We start from the raw sequence: 21,925 nt of genomic DNA, 5'->3' as shown, positions 1-21,925 counted from the left end.
ATATATATATATATATATATATATATATATATATATATATATATATATATATATATATATATAAAGGGTTAGGTTATTTTGTTTTTACTAACTATTGTGTGCCAGAATGCACAGATCTGGACCATCAGATGAAATATAATCAAAGGTCATGATTTGAGGGTCTATGATAGTAGAATAGGATAACATGTACCATATAATCACACAAATTTCAGCATAAGGGCATTTTAGTCAATTAACCTATATTAAAAAAGGAAATTTTCGGATTTTTAGGGATGATTAATTCCTTTATTTATTAAAAATCTGAATATTTTAAATTAATTCAAATTTAAAAATCCGATTTTATTCTGTCAGAATGATAGAATGCCAACCATAAACTAGTAAATATATTTTTCGATTTTATTCTGTCAGAATGATAGAATGCCAAACATAAACTAGTAAATACATTCTGAAAGAATACACAAATCAATTCTTGAACTAAATAATATAACAAATAATTACATTGTATGATTGTGATTCACTGAATAATAACAACATTATGAAAAAAAAATAAAAATAAAAACATCAAAATCTAACAAAAACACTAATCTATTCTAGAAGAATATTATTTTTAAGCAACACTTTATACATTGTAGCATAACACATTCTGGTTTAATACACTCTTGTTCTATATGTTTTCTTCCTTCTCCACATCAATGTTAGCCTCTTTAAAACCTGAATCCACAAAGAAAAGATAATCAAGTTTCAAAAATTAAACAATTCAATGCATTCAAATAGAATACAACAATAAAAATTCTTATAGAATAAACTATTCTTGTAGAATGGTTTTGAATATTCTTTACCTTCTTCATTCTGAAAGAATAATAGCCTTCTTCAAACTAAAGCCCTCTTTATTCTAATAGAATATTGCCCTCGTTTTGAAAGAATTTTTAGGTGAACATTCATTTGGTAAAGCAAACAGGTTATATTACTATAGGTGAAAATCAAAAATTATAAAGTTTGAAAACATTTAAAGCTAAAGTTTGCAAACCTTTAAGTATTATTCAATTAACTAAAAAATTAAAAGAGAGAGATAGATAGATAGATAGATAGATAGATATATATATAGAGAGAGAGAGAGAATGTGAATGGAATGGAATGGAAATATGTAATGGAGTCAGTCATTACCTTGAGAAGGTGTAGTAACACATCGTTTTGATGCCAACTCAGTTGCCCCTGGGAGCTGCAGCTGTCTGGGGACGAAAGGGTAATTATGTGTCAAGATAAACTGAAGGCCACAGGAAATGTATGTATAAATCCATAATCTTCACCATCTACAAAGTAGACACTGGTTGTAGAACAATAGGAACAAACACAGAGAACACCCATTGACATTGAAACCACAAAAACCTAAACAGCCATTAGGAATATACATAATTGAAACAATACCTTACAACTCCTTACCAAATCCATCTTTATCTGAATAAATAGATTGCACCTAATAAATCAGCAGCAGTCAAACCGATAAAAACAACTCATCTCCTTCCCCAAAATCTACGACGGATCTAATGGAAAATGTTCAAACAGAAGATGCAATTAAACACCTTTAAAACATATTAGAAAACAAACAATTCCATAATAACAAGATCAAAAGTGTTCCATTCCACCTAAAATCGAACAAAAATTAGGGCGACTTACATGAAAAATAAAGTTAGGGCACGAATTGAAACGATGGCTGCATGTTTCTGTCTCGAATCCACTACATCTTCCTCTCTCGACTCCTCTATATTGGTGCAATCGATTGGAATAACGACTCATCAAACATCGATTTGAAGTAATGGAAGCGGTACGAGGTCCACCGATGTGGATGGACACTAAGTAATTCTTCTAGAAGGCCAAGAATATAAAGATTGACTGTAATGGTTGGGATCGATGGATGCAGAAAAAAAAACTCGGAACAACATCGATCTTCTGCTTATATACAAAAGAAAGGGAAGAGGCTTCCCTCCTTTGATCGAAACCATCTCTGACGGATTTTTGCGGCCTATCGGTTGAATATAAACAGGGGAGAAAACGTAGGTTTTAGAAAGTTAATGAATTACCATAATTAAATATACAAGATTACTATAATACCCTTATATGTTTTATTTAATGATTTATTATATCCTCAATTCTCATTGGTGCATTTAGGCACACAATATTTGTTGAAAACATTTGAACCTAACTCTCTCTCTCTCTCTCTATATATATATATATATATATATATATATATATATATATATATATATTATAAAACTAACATTTTTTCTTGAACCTCATGCATTTTTCCTTTCACCACATTCATTTGAAACTCCCATAACTTCTCAATTTCTTTCTAATAATAATTATAAGTTGGTTAATAAGGTTAAATAAATATCAAACCTAAAGTGTAATCATATATAAACTAAATTTCAATATTAGAATAATATATTTACTTCTACTTATAAAGTTATGTTTTTAATTTTTAACATATTATACTTAATAATTAGTTTTAATATATTGTTGGATGCAAATGGTTATCATTTTAAAGATATAATTTTAGAAATTTTGTATAAAATAGTTAAATTATTAATTTAAATATAACATTACAGGGTCAACTTAAATATAAATTTTTGTTTACCTTAAACAACCCAAAAAATATTTTGTAAATAGTTAAAAGTGAAAATTTGTAGTGTCTTTCTAATAATGATTATAAGTCAGTTGTAAAGTATAATCATAAATAAACTAAATTTCAATTTTAAAATAATATTTTTACTTCTACTTACAAAGTTATGTTTTTAACTTTTAACATATTATATTTAATTTATTAGATTTAAAATGTTGTTGTATGTAAACCATTATCAGTTTAAAACTACAACTTTTGAACAATTTAGACAAAATACTTAAATTGTCAATTTAAATATAAAATTACATTGTCAACTTAAATATAAATTTCAGTTCCATTTAAAAAAACCAAAGAATATTTTGTAAATAGTTAAAAGTGATAAATGCAAAAACTAAATTGTAATCTCAATTTAACTAAAATATTTGCTAAAGATATTTTTATAATCATTAAAAGTTTTCAAATAAGTAGCTTAAAATAATTTACAATAACAATAGTTAAAAATAACTATATATAAATGATTATATTGTTACTTTTAAAATCAAAAAACAATGTTTGATGTTTTAAATAATTATAATGATATAAATTAAAATATTAAGCAAATAAGTTTTAAAAACTTTATTAACAATAACAATAACTATAAATAACATTAAACCATATATTATATTTAATTTTATTCATGTGTAACTCGCGAGTAGAAATCATTCAAACGATTGAGATAATTTAGTTATAATAGATGTATATATTATCATATAATTCAAAATAATCAATATATTATATCAATTTAGTATACAAATTATTATATCAAATTTAACAACAACATTATTGTTATATTTAAAAAAAACATATATTTGTAAAGACTTCAATTATATAGGTGTTTCTGCGCAATGCACGGGTATTCGCCTACTATATATATATATATATATATATATATATATATATATATATATATATATATATATATATAGGGTTAGGTTCATGTGAGACGGCCTAATTTTGTGACACCATGAGACGCATTTTTTTTTTATTTTTTTAAATTTTTTTAAATTTTTTTTTAGTTAATTCAAGTTCCGAAAATAATATTTAAAAAAATAATTTTTTTGATTTTTCCATTTATTTTTGCATTTTAAAATTATTTTTAGAATATGTACAGTGTAATATTCTATTTAGAATATTTCACGTATTTTAAAAAAAAAGGGATTTTTTTTATTTATTTTTATTTATTTTTAGTTAATTCAAGTTCCGAAAATAATATTTAAAATAAGAATTTTTAGATTTTTCTATTTATTTTTCATTTTAAAATTATTTTTTAGAATATGTCAGTGTAATATTCTATTTAGAATATTTCACGTATTTTAAAAAAAAAAACGGGATTTTTTTTATTATTTTAGTTAATTCAAGTTCCGAAAATAATATTTAAAAAAAGTTCATTTATTTTGCATTTTAAAATTATTTTTAGATTTGGTCTCACGGTCTTACAAAATTAGAATGGTCTCAAATGAACCTAAACATATATATATATATATATATATATATATATATATATATATATATATATATATATATATATATATATATATATATATATATATATATATATATATATATATATATATATATATATATATATATACCATTAAGATCATATATTTAGGTGACAAATTGGTCATTTTAATATCATGTTCTGTCAGACGCTTTCAGTTGAGTTCAATTCAGTCCGGTTTGATCCAATATTGTTAGAGATGTTAACGGGGGCAAACGGGACGGGGAGTGCATTCCCCGCCCCCGCCCCCAGAATTTTCCTGTTCCCCCGTCCCCAAAATGTTCAACATTCCTACCCCTGCCCCCGATTGATTTCAGGCTGTCTTTTTTTGGGCTAAAAGAAGTTATTATTTAGGCTAAAAGAAACTATTTTTTAAGTAATAAATAATTATTTGTAACAGAATATTACATAGTAAAAATAAAAAAGTTATGACATCTTAAAAACATTATACTAACAACTTAAAAATATGTTTTTTGATGAATTTTGGAAGCTCAAAATCATGTTATTGTTTATTGTATTTATATAATTAATATATGTAAATATATGTGTAATTTATTAACGGGACCGCATGGGGGTTTCGGGGCGGGATTGCCTATCTCGCCCCCGGAATTAAAACGGGGGTTAGCCTTTTCCCCGCTCCGATTTTTTTAAAAAAAATTCCCCAAACAGGACGGGACCCACGAGAACGGGTCCACTAGACTTTTTGACACCCCTAAATATTGTTCTATCTAGTCCCATTACCACCTAAACAAACTTAAAACATCTTAATTTTTCTTATTTGTTTTTGAATTGGCGCCCAAATCTCCCCCACCGTCAAACCGGAAAAGAAAGCCCTAGCTCGATCGCAGGCCTTTTGCTCGAACTGACGTACGAACGAAACCCACGCAATTCTTCACCAGTTCACCTTCACGACTGACGTACCCACACAATTCTTGCTGATCACTACTTCACCTCGAACCGACGAAGGCACGAACCCAAATTAGACTGAGTGTTTATTGGCTTGAGTGCTTGACGAAGTTAGCTTGAAGAAGCCAGCAAGCCAGGTAACGATTCTATCAGTCTCTGTCCTCTGATTATATCAACTTCATATTGTTTTGAGTGATTTTAGCATCAAATAGTTACAAGTTTGGTAAAGAGCTGTCGATTTAGGTTTATATCTGATCTATGCCTATTGCTTTCATTATTTTCGGCATCTGGTGCTTTCTAAACACAATGTTGTTTCTTGCAAAGGTGCAATTTGCACTTGCTCAAAAGATGTTGCTCAAGCCAAGAGTAATTAAGTAATTATGTTCTTGATTCCATCATCAGTAATATGAATATTTTCTTGTTATAGCTCATAGATTTATTTTCATTCTAATGCTTGATAGTGTTTCAGGTTGCGTTTTGAGCGTTATTGTTATAGCTCGTAGATTTATTTTGTACCAAAACTTGATGCATTGATCTTTTAGTTATTGCTACTTAAACTTGTATGTATGTACCAAAACTTGTGCTATTTTTTGTTACTGATGCATCTTACATGATAAAAATGCAGGCTATTATAATATAAGATCAAATGGATTCTCAGAATGAATGTAACAATAAAAATAACAGAAAGCTAGAAGTATCCAATGTTGCAGAAAAACAGGAAATTAAAGACTTGTGGACTGTTTTGCCCAAGGAGGAAATTGAAACATATGGGCAGACAAATGGACCAAGGACTAGAATTCAATGCTCAGACACTGAATTTGTAAACAGTTGGAAAGAATTAGGGGAAGAGAGGTGTACAATTTTGAGAACCAATTTGAAAGATAACCCATTTCAGAGTCTTTTGGAGCTGGATGGTGGGGTGAGAAACAATGATCTTATACTCGATCTAGTATCCATCTTCAATGTCTCTAACAAGAGTCTAAATATCAATGGTCATGACTATAGAGTCACACCTGAAGAATTTACTCACATCATGGGAATTAAAGATGGTGTGGAAGAGATTGATTTGAAAAAACATCCTTCAAAAGAGTTAAAGACATTGTTTGCAGATAGTAATCCCTGTCAATTTACAGTATCCAATAAAAAAATTGCAGTACATCTTAAAAGCAATGACATGAACATTGCTACAAAAGCTTATGCTCTCTTATCCTTGCTTCGTATTGTATGTGCACCAGGAAGGGGTAGCTTAAATGGGAAGTATTTAAATAACATTGATGATATGAATCACAAGAGGTGGGCAACACATGCCATTGAAACTCTTGTGCAGAGCATTGCTTCTTTTCAGAATAGAAAAGGATTGAAACAAAAATATCTAGGTGGATGTGTTTTGTTTTTACAGGTTACTTAAACACTTTTATAGTTTTATTTATGGTAAAATTTAAATAGAGGTAACAATATGTCGATATGTAATATAGTTTTGTTTCTCTTTATGTAGTTATTTTATATGAACAAGGCAAGTATGAATCCAAAAAAAGATGTCCTGCTTCTTCACCATTTCAAGAAAAATGTTGTTGATACGTTTTTGAAGGAACATAAAAAGGTTTAGTGAATTTTTAAGTTTTGAGTTTAATCATTGTGAATTTTTCCTCTGACATTGTTTTCCATTAAAAAAACGCTCGAAAGAGAACAGCAGGGTTGCTGTTCACTGTAGGCAAAAGAGTCGAAGTGCGTATTAAGGTAGGAAATCTGAAGGTTTGGTTCCCTGCAACTGTTGTAGAAAACTTGGGCGACAATTCTTTTCTGGTTGAGCATCAGCAGCCAGGAATTGGTGATGAAGCAACTCTTCATAAAGTTACTGTAGATTACCAACAAATCCGACCCTCACCACCTCATCTGAGCCTCAGGGATAAGGATTTTGTTTTGCTGGAAAAGGTGGATGCTTACTATGATTTTGGTTGGTGGAGGGGAGTAGTTACCAAAAAACTTGCTGATAATAGGTACAACGTGTTCTTTAAATACACAAAAAAAGAGAGAGAATTTGATTGTTCAAGTGTAAGGCCACGTATGAAGTGGAAACGCGGAAAATGGTTCATCACTTTCCAGGTATTCATATCATCATTTACTTGGTTAACTGATCTGCTTTCTTTTCTATTATGGTTTGCCTCCATTGACTATTGTGTAATGTAGCATGTTAGTCTTTTCATTCAATTTCTTCTACCAAAGACTTCATAGAAAAGATTTTTGTTTTGTCTGCTTAAATTTAGAACCTAAAGCTTTAATCAAGATATAAATCTTGAGAGCAATTCCTTTGAGCCCTGATAATACCATAATCAGGGGTAAAATAGGCAATAAAAGGAATGCTAGCTTCACCACATGCAACAATATTATGAATGAGAGTGAGTCAATGGCGCCTGAAGCTAGTTGCCTCTATTTTTTCTTGCGTTGTATATGGAAAGGGAATATGCATTCTCTAGTTGTTCGCTAGTTTTTGTAACTTCCATATTGCTCAAAGAACTTTTTCTTTGCTCTTCCCCTACTGCATACTCATCTTTTGAGAAGTTCTCGCGATCTGTATTAGTCCTATTTAGACCTCCACTCCTCTTTAATAAACACCTACATCTTTTAACAGATTTAAGGTTTTCCCGTGTTTCTTATTAACTTAGAAGTGTACAGAATAAATACACAAGGCAAAGCAAGAAAACGAAACTATTCTATGGAATCCCTTTACATCGGGGATTACCTACAATCACTATTATTATGGGATTATAATTAGCTACCATCTCTCCTACATTAAATACATAATCATTTACATTTTCCTACACTCCCCCTCAAGCTGGTGAGTGGGAGTTTCCCATTCTTAGCTTGGATAAATTTCTTTCAAACATTGGTTTATTTAGCCCTTTAGTGAAGACATCTGCTAGTTGCTCATGAATAGGCACAAATGGGGTACAAATTAAGCCATTGTCTAACTTCTCCTTGACAAAATGTCTGTCAAATTCAACATGCTTTGTTCGATCATGCTTAACTGGATTGTGAGTTATGTTTATTGCAGACTTATTGTCACAATAAAGCTTCATTGGTCACTCCCAGTTGATCCTTAGATTTTCAAGGATAATTTTCAGCCATAATAGCTCACATATACCTTGTGTGATTGCGTGGAATTCTGCTACAGCAATAGATCGTGCCACCACATTTTGCTTCTTGTTTCTCCATGTCACAAGGCTTCCTCTTTGGAGGGTGCAATACATTGTTATTGATCTACTGTAAATTGATGATGTAGCATAGCTTGAATCACTGAATGCCTCAAGACTCACATAGCTATTTCTTTCAAACATGATCTCCTTCCCTGGTGCTCCTTTGAGATACTGTAAAATTCAATGTGCATCTCGCAAATGGGTATCCTTTATATTATGCATAAACTGATTGACCATGCATAAGCTATGTATGTGACAAATATATAAGTTTCCCCCTTGGTTTAAAAAAGCGCACATTAGACGCGATGCCCACCAAAGTGCAACCAAAAACGCTTCAATCTAATGTTGCGATGCGAGTTCTGTGTTGGGAGGTGATGCGTGCGCATCCAAGCGCATCCGAGATGCGCATCACATGTACCCTAGATTATGAGATAACGTGTAGTCGTGTACAATACTCCTAACCCATACCTATGCGTGCGTAATGTTATTGGGCGACTGAATCTTCTTATCTCTTTCTTTATCACAGGTCTTACCTGTTTCATTTTGCACTACTATTAGACTATTAGTTATTTAGTTATTAATATTTGCTATTATGCACTACTATTAGGGTCTTTTAGTTTCATTTTGCACTATTATTAGACTATTAATTATTTAGTTATTAATATTTGTTATTATTCACTACTATGAAGGCCTATTAGTTTCATTTTGCACTACTATTAGACTATTATTTATTGAGTTATTAATATTTGCTATTATGCTATATATATATATATATATATATATATATATATATATATATATATATATATATATATATATATAGGCTTAGGTTATTGTGTTTTTACCAACTATTGTGTGCCAAAATGCACAGATTTGGACCACCGGATGGAATAGAATCAATGGTCATGATCGGAGAGTCTATGATATTACAATAGGGTAACATGTACCATATAATCACACAAATTTCAGCATAAGGGTATTTTGGACAGTTAACTATATTTAAAAAAGGAAATTTTCGAATTGTTTAGGGATAATTAATTCTCCTAATTTTAAAAATCTGAATTTTTTAAATTAATTCAATTTAATTCTAAACGTAATTTGTAAACATAACCGATTTTATTCTGTCGGAATGTTTTTTTTATTAGAATGATGTTCTTTCAGAGTTTTATTGTATTAGAATATTAATGAAGAATAACATAATTCTTGAACTCCCGGTTGAAGAATAACAACATTTTAATATTTTCATATACATTCGAAAATAAATACAAATTCATATATATTTTAAAAGCCTTATACACTTTAATATGTTTATACATATTTTAAAAGAATATTAAAAAAAAAGTCATCATTCTTAAATATACAATTAATGAACAAATACAAGTGTAATTCTTAAAAAATAACAACATTCTTAAACTGCAAGTGATCAATCTTTGATTCATTCTTCAAGTCATTCTTATCATGTCTTCAAGCCATTCTTCCGACCATTCCTATCAAAAATGCAACAAAACTAAGAATAGTTAAAAGCATGTTACTTGCAATACCTGTCAATTTTTACATTCTGGCAGAATACATAGAATACATTCTGGCAGAATACATGTAATACATTCTGGTAGAATATATAGGATACAATCTTGCAGAATACATAGAATATATTCTCACATGATACATAGAATAAACTCTTAAAGATCAAAACTAAGAATGGTTAAAAAAAGGAAAAAAAAACAAAATCTAACAAAAACACCAATCCATTCTATAAGAATATTATTGCTAAGAATCATTTTATACATTCTGACAGAATAATGGTCATGAAATTAAATTCTGTCAAAATGACTGTCGTGAGAATAACAAGCTTTTATCTATTGTTCGTGACTTGCAAAAATAATAAAAGCATTATGTGAAAAACATATATAATAGTAATAAACATTGCTAACCTATAAAACATTCCCGAATACAAAATAATAATAAGCTATGAAAATATACAGTTTTGCACATATGTTAGCAATGGGTGAACTCGGTTTATATTCTTTCTTTTTGGAGTTATCTGAAAAAAGTACACTATAATTACATTAATAAAAAAGAGCACATATAATAGCAAAAAATAACTTGAATAATAGTAATAAGCATTGCTAATTAACCTTTCAAACATTAGTCATCAAATTTTATAAACCTTAAGTTCTTGCTATATTTCACCCACTTCATTTTTAATTTATATAATCAAATGTTCGACAATTAGAATCGATAATAACAATTGTATGCAACACATATTGAAAACACATATGACACATATAACCTACACCCATAAAAACAAACCATTAAAACAAAAATCGAATTCATCAATTACAAATTAGTGGGGCTTTATAATAATAAACAATTGTCAGTTGAATCCGATTTACAAAATTTACACAATCGAAAAATAAAAAAAAATGATTTATCAAACAATAATTGCTAAAGTAAATTTGCATAAGAAATTGAGCAAAAATACATCATATGTAATCAAATAAAAATGCAAACCCTAAATACGCAAATCAATAACCTTCAAATACTAAACTAAAAACAAAAGATAATTGAGAAAGTCACCCGAGTCGGCAGCGATGATAATAGACAACATGAATGAAGATAGAAGATGGCATTGGTGATAGTTGAGATATGGACCGGAGGTGGTGATAATCAATGCCAAAAGTTTGCGTATATCCCTTAGCTACCTGTCTTGCTTTATACCTTTTAATTGACCCATCCGCCTTGTATTTCACTGTATAAACCCATTTGCATCCTATTGTTCTTTTTCCTTTGGATAATATAACCAACTCCAAGTTTTATTCTTTTCTAGTGCATGCATTTATACATTCATCGCTTGCTTCCATTTCATTAGATAACGCCTCATACAAATTGGTGGAAATGGTAATGGAGTTGAGATTGACAAGAAATGCTTTGAATGTAAGAGATAATTTTTGGAAAGAGGTGTAGTGTGATAAGGGATACAATGGTCTTTTTGTGCATTCTCTTTTTCCTTTTCTAAAGGTATTGGAATATAAATATTGTACATATTAGCATTGGCCTAGTTTTAGCCCATGGGCCCGTAGGGTTTTCTATGTCAAGGGATCCTACCTCTTTATATACCTTGACATCTTCTCTTTGTAATATGATCACAATCAATAAGGTTATTTTCACCCTTAATCTATTTTCTTGCTTACATGGTATCGGAGCAAGGCTTAGGGTTGGAGGTTTTTTTTTTTTTTTTTTTTTTTTTTTTTTTTTTTTGCGTTAAGAGAGATTATTGTTCACGGCAATGTTCATCGTACTGTTCATTTGGTACTGTTCACGGAGTAAGAGTACCGGAGTAAGAGTACCCGACCACACCTAACCAAGTTGGATCTGGAGTCCTTGAAATGTGTCTTCCTTGGTTACTCTAGACTTTAGAAAGGCTACAAGTGCTTCTCTCCTACACTCAGTCGGTACATTGTGTCTTGAGATGTTACATTTCATGAAAATATACCCTTTCCTATGACCAATCATTCAAACCAAAAAGTGTCTAATGATTTGTCGGTATATACCATACATTCGCCTGCGTCTCCTAGCCCATGTAACTCCACACAACGTGAAGAGCATATTAAGCCGCCAATTATTCACGTATATAGACGACAACGACCTACATTAAATACCGATACAATACCTTCTTCGCCTGCAGATCTAATTACTGATGAGACTCTTGCTATGAGTGATTCATCACCTTCCGATACGTAGGAACCTAATCTTGATGTCCTATTACCCTAAGGAAAGGTAAGTGTTCATGTACGTACCCTATAGCCTCTTTTGTATCTTATGGTAAATTGTTTGCAACTTCACGCTCTATGATCTCTACATTTGATATTATACATGTTCCTAAAATGGTTGGTGAGGCCTTGAACTATTTTTGATGGCGGAATGCTATGATTGATGATATCAATGCTCTTAATCATAATAATACATTGGAGTTGGTATAGTTACCTGTACGTAAAAAGGCGATCGGTTGTAAATGGGTATTCACGGTGAAAGTCGATCCAGATGGATATGCTTAAACTTATGGGGTTGACTACTTAGAGCATTCTCTCATGTGGTTAAGGTATCTTCCATCCGCTTGTTCATTTCATTAGCTGCTACTTACAACTGGGTCCTTCACCAACTTTATGTGAAGAATGCCTTCCTGCATCTTGATTTACATGAGGAGGTTTATATTGAGTAACCACCTGAGTTTGTTGCTCCCGGGGGAGTATGGCAGGGTTTGTAAGTTATGTAAATCATTGTATGGTTTAAAGCAATCCCCTCGGGCTTGGTTTGGACGGTTTAATTCCGTGGCAACAGAGTTTGGCTTACGAAGAAGCTCTTATGATCATTCTGTGTTCTTTTCTTCATCTTCTTCTAGATGCATTCTGCTAGTGGTGTATGTTGATGATATTGTGATTATTGGGAGTGATGGAACTGGAATCAAGAAACTGAAAGATTTCCTTGCATCTCTGTTTCAAACCAAGGACCTAGGTCTTTTGAAATATTTTTTGGGAGTTGAGGTCTCTCGTACTCGAAAAAGGATCTGTTTGTCTCAATGAAATATTGCTCGGATATTCTGAAAGATTCTGGGCTGATTGAAACAAAGCCTTGTAAGTCCCCAATGGTTTTGAATATGAATTTGAAAGCAGATGATGGAGATCTACTTGAGAACTTATAGAAATACAGGAGAGTTGTGGGAAAACTTAACTAACTGACGATTACACGTCCAAACATTGCTTTTCCGGTGACTGTTGTAAGTCAGTTTATGTCATCAACTCGAACTTATCATTGGGATGCGGTTAGTCATATTTTGAAGTACCAAAAGGGTGCTCCTGGTCATGGCATCCTATATAAAAGTCATGGTCATCATGTCATTGAAGGGTTCATAGATGTTGATTATAATTGAGATCTTACAAACAGACGGTCTACTACAGGTTATTGTGTTTTTGTCGGAGGGAACCTAGTTGCGTGGAAAAGTAAGAAGCAAAATGTCGTTTCACGATCAAGTGTTGAATCTGAATACAGAGTTATGGCTCAGACTACATGTGAGCTGATATGGGTATGTAAATTGTTAGGTGAAGTTAGGTTTGCTCAAACAACACCAATGAACATGTATTGTGATAATGAGGCGGCTATCCATATTGCAAACAATCCTGTGTCTCACGAAAGGACTAAACATATCGAAGTAGACTGTCATTTCACTCATGAAAAGCTAGAAGATGGAACCTCTCTACTTCCCATGTTCGGAAGTCAACTAGCTGATGTCTTTACAAAAGCTTTACTTGGTTTGCAGATATCTTCCATTTGTAACAAGCTGGGACTGTTTAACATTTATGATCCAGCTTGAGGGGGAGTGTTGGAATGTAAATATTGTACATATTAGCATTGGCCTAGTTTTAGCCCATAGGCCCGTAGGGTTTTCTACGTCTAGGGATCCTGCCTCTTTATATACCCTGACATATCCTTGTAATTTGATCACAATCAATAAGGTTATTTTCACCCTCGATCTATTTTCTTGTTTACAAAAGGCAATAGATAGATTTTGATCACTTGTTTGAGATTCAAGATTTACTTTCACTTTGCAAGGATATAAAATCAGAGATTATCACCCTATTTGAAGGATCAAAAGGACTAGTATCAACACCAAGCGTCTTGCTCAGGTCCAGAATGTTCTTTTGTCTCGAGTATACCGGGTTCTTTCTAAACTGTGTGGATTTGGTTTTGGAATAGTTTCACGAACTGGAACCGGTGAAACTGTTTCTGGATTAGGGACATAATCATGCGTAAGAGCATTTGGGGAGTTAGATTGGGATGATGTAGGAATAGATGTGAATTAAGGTTGCGATGCAAGATCAATGATATGATTTGGAGTGAGATTGGGATGATGTAGGAATAGATGTGGATTGAGATTGCGAAGGCAAAGATGTAGATAAGTCATGGAAAAGATCATCCAAGCTTCCATTATCTTCCTTACGATTCTCCCTTCAAGATAAGGAAGATAAGGTTGGGTGAAGTGGGGATTGTTTTCGCTAAAGGTTACATCAACCTTCTAGATGGGGGGGGGGGGGGTGGTAGCATTTGTACCCTTTCTAGGTTGAGGCATATCCCAAAAAACACACTGTAAAGCCTGGGGATCAAGTTTGTTTCTATCTTGGCTATGGATGTGAACAAATATGAGATGCGATACATCCAAAGATACGCGGAACACGATTGTTGGAAGTGGATATATTTGGGTAGAAGGCAGAAAGTACATCCATTGGACTTTTGAATCAAAGAACTTGGGTAGGAAGTCTATTTATAAGGTAAGTTGATGTGAGCACGGCTTCTCCCCAAAAATAGTTTGGAACGTTATTTTGGAATAAGAATGCTCTGGTTTGAGCTAATAAATGCCCATTTGTCTTCTTTGACACTCGGTTCTGTTGAGGCGTTTTAACACAGGAAGATTCTTGAATTATTCCCTCCTTTTGAAATAGGAGGTGAGAGTTTGATTGAAATAATCTTGAGCATTATTGGATCTTATCCTTTTGAACTTTGACTCCAAATTGGTTATTTATCATTGAAATGAGATTAAGGAGAATAGTGCTAACATCTGATTTATGCTTTAACAGAAACACCCAAGTAACCCGTGTACAACCATCAATGAATGTCACGAACCATCGTGCACCTGATACATTGGAAATATTAGATACCTCATAATGAAGGCTTTCAACATCAATTGTTTCAAACAAAGATGACTAAGCAAATTCTGATATGAGTGAGCGAGAATCTTATACGAGTGAGATAATCTGGGTTTTTTTTGGCTACTAAAGACGATATAGATCATCCTTTTCCTGAACAAGTCCAATCTTCTTCCCCGAATCCTTTTCCTACAGTACACAATATTCATCGGAAAATATCACATAACAACCTAAATCTCGTGCTAGGGTTCTTTTTTTTTTTTTTTTTTTTTTTTTTTTTTTTTTTTATTACGGAGATCAGATTAGTCGACAATTTGGGATGTGAAGGACACTTTTTAAAAGAATGGATGTGCTGATTTGGATATTTCATTTACCGGCTACAGTGGTTCGAGTTCTTATCAGTAGTGGGAATTTTCTTGTTACTTGGACAAGGTGAGTATGTGGAGAAGTGTTTGGAAGAGTGAGTCATATGGTCAGTGGCTCCGGAATCAATGATCCAAGAGTATTTTAGGTTTGAATCTGAGACATTAAATCCAAATGAATGTGGTTGTTTACCTGGGAATGGGAATGAAGGTCTGCCACCAGAATGTTTTTCTAGAGAGCCGAAAAATGATCACTTCCTCTTGTTTAAGGCTTATTGGCTCTTGTTTGACTTCTTCTAGTTCTGGGTCAACTACAACATGAGCTTGTCCTTTGTCTCTAACTGTTGCACTTTTCTGGCCCCATTCATGACTCAGTGGTTTTCCATGTAACTTCCAACATTTATTCTTCGTGTGACGTGTCTTTTTGCAATGAGTGCACCATACTCCATCTTGATTTTGAGTTTTAAAATGATCATTTTTCCCAAATCTGGACTCGTAGTTGGTTCTATTTTCCCTTCCTACCTTGACATGTTCAGCTGCCATTGTCGAGCCATTCATCGAAAGGGTCTCAACTCTCAAGCATTGAAGTTCTCCTGCTCTTCTCACTTCTAACAATGGCCACCACTTCGTTAAAGCAAGGAATTTCAGGCTTTCCAAGGATTTGAATCAAAATCAGAGCTTAAACCTACAAGAAAATCATAAACTCTGTCTTGTTCAATGAAGTCCTTGAGTATTGGAGCCAAGGCTAAAGAGGTTTCCCAAGCTTCGGTAGGTCTGATACCATAACAGATTTAAGGTTTTCCTGTTTCTGATTGACCGAGAAGTGTCCAGAATAAATGCACAAGTCAAAGCAAGAAAAGGAAACTATTCTACAGTCACTATTATTATGGGATTATAATTAGCTACCATCTCTCCTACATTAAATACAAAATCATTTACATTTTCCCACATCTTTTTCTTCTCCCTCATTTATCATCTATGCTTTGTCCTTTGAGTAAAGTTGCAAAGTTTGTGGCATCAGTTTCGATGGTGAACCATGAGATTAGTCATTTTAGAAAGTAACTATACCAATAACTATATTGCCAGAAGCTATATATGGCTTTCAGCTGGGAACTGGCTTGGCTGTATATGATCCTTGATTCTGTCCTGTTTGCTTGTACTGATATTGTAATTTCGTTCCTTCTTAATGTAAGGAGGCAATTGCTTTAGTTTTTATATTGGTGTTAACTGAACTTGGATCTACTACATGATCTCTCAAGTTTTAGCTTTCTTTGAGTGCACACTTTGTAGTTATGTGAATAATACTGAGATTGTTGTTCTACAGGGACAGGGTGAATGTAATTCTGTGAAGGGTGAGACGGATGGGAGAACAACTCAGTCCAAACAGCTTGAGCAGACAACCCCTAAACAATCTACTGTTGCAACCTCAATAGCAAAGAGAACAAATCAGACAGATCTTGACAGCAATGATAGTAATTCACTGCCTTCCAGGAGACTGGGAAATGAAATTAGGTCTGATGATCCAAGTTTATCAAGTCAAAACACAAATGGCCAATCTCAGGGGTTGGATACTGAAGTAAGTGTAATAAATGACAAAGCCTTTGGTAAAACTGACAATCTTTCTCATGGAATGAAAGTGGTCAGTTGAACATTTTTTGGTTAGGCAACCGATGTGAAGATCCACCAGCCAAAGGGATTTTGCCTTACTAAGCAATACTTGTTTTATTTTTTTATTTTTTTTTAAATTTCCTTCACCCAATGTTGAAGACCAAGCTTGAATTTTGACTTGTTGCAGTGTAGTAAACGAGGAAAAGGTGCTGAACCGAAAACTCCAACAATGGATTCTTCAAGAAAGAAGGGGAGATTGGAAACCGAGCTTATAGGCAAAGGTGTGTGATTAGCTGCCTTTGTCTTTTTTGTTTTTATGTTTGTTTTTGAATCTTATATAAGAGCTCAAGTAGTAAACAAAGAGTTTTCAGGAGCTAAAGATGATCCAGCCAAAACAAGAAGCCACAAAAATGTGGAAAAAGATGTTACCCAATGTAATGGTATGACAATATCACAAGAGAAGAAACTTAAACAGTTGATCAATGTTGCAGAAGGTGAGACAAAACAAGCATCTCCATGTGCTGTGTTGTCACCATTGACAGTGGTTGATAAGGTGAGAACATTACACTTTCTCACTTATTTTATGTATGTATGTATGTATGTATGTATGTATGTATGTATGTATGTGATTGTGAAATGTGAATCAGGAGGAAAAGGAAGGGAAAGAGGAAGCTGAAATTGTTTCTCCAACTCCAACTCCAAAAAGGAAGAGGGGCAGACCACCTAAATTACAAGCCATAAGTCCCGAGATTCCAGTTTCAGCAGCAGCAGGAGGTATAGTATAGTTATCACATATCAGTGGAGATTTGGTTCATGCATAGTTTTTAACATTTATAGTTGCAGTTGCAGTTAATGATCATGATCATGAGAATGAAGGTGTTGGTCCCCTTGAGATGGAAAGTTCAGTAACCAAACGTTTAGAGCAACCTGGTGCAGAAGACAATAATGAGAATGTAAAAGTACAAGCACATCCACAGCCACAGGAGGGAAAAGTGTATTCATCTATGAGAGGGAAAGGAGGAAAGCGACGGATAATCAGTATAGACTCTGAATCTCCTCCAAGTGGAGCAACCAAGGGAGAAGAAGGTTTAGGTTTTGGTGATAATTTTCCCTTTAAGATAAGCAGTCCTACACTCTGGAAGACAATAGAATCGATGGAAGTGTTGCGCAAGATTCCACAGAAACCACATTTCGGACCATTGGAAGGGGTGAAGGAGAGCGAGCGGGAAGGAGTGGCTATTGGTAGCATGGTGACCTTTTCGCGGGTGGTTGACAAGACTTGTGCGCTGCAATTTGAGGATCCGAGAAGCGCGATAGAGGAGTGTTTGGAAACGGTGGCGGAACTGGAACTTCATGGGTTTCAGGTGGAGCTGGTAAGAGAGCGGTTGACACAGCTGCTTCTCATAAAGGAGAAGCAGGAGGAGGAGGACCTCCAGCAACAACGTTTGAAACGGATCACACAAAAAATGGAGGAGGCACAGATGGAAGGAAAAAGACTGGATTCAGAGATTGATGAAATTGATACGGAGATAAGAGACTTGGAGAAGAGACGCAGGCGGTTACTGTCCAACAAGGAAAAACACGACTCACGGATAGGTCTTATTAAGGCCGCTGGGGACCGGCTCCACCAACACCTCACGGAAGTTGGACTGGATTTTCATTGCTTGGCAGCTGCCCCCTTTCTTCCATCTGGCATCATTATGAATGATTGATTGGAATTTGGAATGATCCTTCTCCTTCCCTTCCTACTCATGTGATTGTTACTTTTGCACTAAATTTCTAGTTTTTGAAAATTTTCGTTACTGCATGGTGTATTTAGTGGAATGTAGACATTCAATCGACAATTATTCATGGAGACTCCACATATGGAAAGGGAACTAGGGAAGGCCCCACCACGACATGCCCCATAAGCCAAAACAAGCTAAAAACTACATAAAACAATAAAAGTAAAGGAGGCAAGCTCGAAAGCCTAATAAATAACTTTAAAGAAACATAAACAACATAGACAATAACATAACCACAAAGAACATGGAAAAAACATACATGTGGGTGAAAAGTGAAACGGGTACTTTGTGGTGATATCTCCATTCTTCAAAGCAAGGCTCCAAATGACCTTAGCTTTAGCGACATTTGGGGTGGGCTTTTTAGTAAGACTCAAGAGTCTCAAGCAAACATAATGAGTAATAGTCTTGCCCATCGATTCATAGGGTTCTATTGTTTTTGAAGATCATGTTGGTTCTTTCAACCTATAGGTGGTTGATAGTACCTGTGAATAATACACAAAATGGTCTTGCCTTGCTGAATGCCTACCCATTTTTCGAGAACATTTATGAGTTTCGGTTTGCCTTCCATATTATGCTGGCTAGACCTGAGAGGGATGTCCCTATACAAGGGGTATATATATATATATATATATATATATATATATATATATATATATATATATATATATAAGTTCAATAGAGAACCATAATTATGGGTTCTTCAAGAAACCAAATCTTTTTTTCAATTTCTAGAACTTATTCTTTATCGAAAAAAAAAATCTAAAAATATCTAAATTCATATATTAACATTGTGAACGTAAAAAATATTTTTTAGATTCACCGTGTGGATCCGGATTCACGTTGTGAATTTTCGAAGATTCACATTGTGAATTTGACGTAAAAAAAAAGTTCAAATTTTATATCATTGGAAAAAGGATAAAATGTTATGAATTTATGTATTTTTAGTTTTTTTTGATAAAAAATAAGTTCTAAAAGTTGAAAAAAAGATTGGTTCCTTGGTTAATTATGGTTCTCTATTGAACCTTACCCTATATATATATATATATATATATATATATATATATATATATATATATATATATATATATATATATATATACACACACACACACACACAAACACACACACACACTCTAGGCGAATGCCCGCGCATCGCGCAGAAGCATCTATGTAGCTGAAATATTTACCAATATATGTTTTTTTTTTTAAATATAACAATAATGTGGTTATTAAATTTGATATAATAATTCGTATACTAAGTTGATATAATATATTGATTAATTTGAATTATATGATAATATATACATCTATTAAAACCGCATAATCTCAATCTTTGGAATGGCCTCTATCCGTGGGTTATTCATGAATAAAATTAAATATAATATATGGTTTAATGTTATTTATAGTTTTTGTTATTGTTAATTAATTTTTTTTTTAAATTTATTTGCTTAACGTTTTAATTTCTATCATTGTAATTATTTAAAACATCAAACGACTTTTTTTTTATTCTAAATGTAACAATATAATCATTTATATAGAGTTATTTTTAACTATTGTTATTGTAAGTTATTTTAAGCTACTTATTTGAAAACTTTTAACGATTATAAGAATATCTTTAAGTAATATTTTAGTTAAATTGATACTACAATTTAGTTTTTGTATTTAGCACTACAAATTTTCGTTTTTAACTATTCACAAAATATTCTTTGAGTTTTAAGTAGAACTGAAATTTATATTAAAGTTGACTTTGTAATGTTATATTTAAATTAACAATTTAAGTATTTTGTCCAAATTGTTCAAAAGTTGTAGCTTTAAATTGAGAATGGTTTACATACAACAACATATTAAATCTAATAAATTAATTATAATATGTTAAAAGCTAAAGACAAAACTTTCTAAGTAGAAGTAAAAATATTATTTTAATATTGAAATTTAGTTTATTTATGATTACACTTTAGGATTGATACTTATTTAACCTTATTAACCAACTTATAATCATTATTAGAAAGACACTACAATTTATCACTTTTAACTATTTACAAAATATTCTTTAGGTTACTTAAGTTTAACTAAAATTGATATTTAAGTTGATATTGTAAGGTCATATTTAAAATAACAATTTAAGTGTTTTACACAAATTGTTCAAAAGCTGTAGCTTTAAAATGATAATGATTTATATACAACAACATATTAGACCTAATAAATTAAGTAAAATATGTTAAATGTTAAAAACATAACTTTATAAGTAGAAGAAAATATATTCTTTTAATATTGAAATTTAGTTTATATATGATTACACTTTAGGTTTCATATTTATTTAAGATTATTAACCAACTTATAATCATTATTAGAAAGAAATTGAAAAGTCATGGGAGTTTCAAATGAATGTGGTTAAAGGAAAAATGAATGGGAGTTTCAAATGCTTAAGATTCAAGAAAAAATGCTAGCTTTATATATATATATATATATATATATATATATATATATATATATATATATATATATATATATATATATATATATATATATATATATGACTGAGTTATCGTGCAAACTAAAAGATTTGTGAGAACTTGCGAACTCATAATCAACTCATCATTTTTCAACAACCAAATACATCAATCTCTTCCAAATGGTGCGTCTAAGCCATATATATAATCTAAAAAAAAGATTTGACAATTTTTTTATTATTTATTTTTGGACGTAATCATTGATATGTATCCAATGTGTTTCCGAACTATGAGGTCTAAGTTGATTGTATAATTCAAAACACGATCAATACATAGTTTGCCATGCAGATGCTGACACACATACGTGGTCATTTTAATACATTGTGGTAGGAGGCATTGTGTAATTTCCTTTCAAAGGCATTAGGTAATATCCTTTCAAATAAAAACCACACCAAATAATTTAATATTTTCACATAAAAAAATAGTGTATTAACAAACAAAAAAATGTGCACCCACGTACCGTGACTTTAGAGAATCCCAAACCTCCTTGACTATTTTCTTTTTGGCAGCCTGTGCACGCATCTCTTCTGGGATCGACCGGAAGATAAAGGCTCAAGCTTGCTTGCTCTTTTTCTCATCCACAACCACATCGGTAGGTGGCTCAATGACATCCCACAACCCATGGGCATCCATAATAGCTTCCATCTTGATCGACCATGTATTGTAATTTGATGAGGTTAGCATCAGGCATTGAAGGGGGTAT

At 32.4% G+C, this 21,925-nt stretch overlaps 1 protein-coding gene across 1 annotated transcript; it reads left to right on the top strand.

The window, feature by feature from the left end:
• The first annotated feature begins 4,915 nt into the window (after nt 1-4,915).
• Nucleotides 4,916-18,730, top strand: LOC111914629 (DUF724 domain-containing protein 3). The gene is made up of 9 exons (XM_023910322.3): nt 4,916-5,203; nt 5,692-6,465; nt 6,562-6,666; nt 6,750-7,169; nt 16,645-16,896; nt 17,116-17,209; nt 17,300-17,481; nt 17,576-17,702; nt 17,772-18,730. The coding sequence occupies exons 2-9, from the start codon at nt 5,713-5,715 to the stop codon at nt 18,638-18,640; spliced, it is 2,802 nt and encodes a 933-aa protein (XP_023766090.1). The 5' UTR covers nt 4,916-5,203; nt 5,692-5,712; the 3' UTR covers nt 18,641-18,730.
• The last annotated feature ends 3,195 nt before the right edge of the window (nt 18,731-21,925 follow it).

Source organism: Lactuca sativa, chromosome 4, assembly GCF_002870075.4.
Source record: "Lactuca sativa cultivar Salinas chromosome 4, Lsat_Salinas_v11, whole genome shotgun sequence".
NCBI classification, from domain to species: Eukaryota; Viridiplantae; Streptophyta; class Magnoliopsida; order Asterales; family Asteraceae; genus Lactuca; species Lactuca sativa.
The sequence above is the reverse complement of the archived record's forward strand: the minus strand, read 5'-3'. Positions and strand labels throughout refer to the sequence as shown.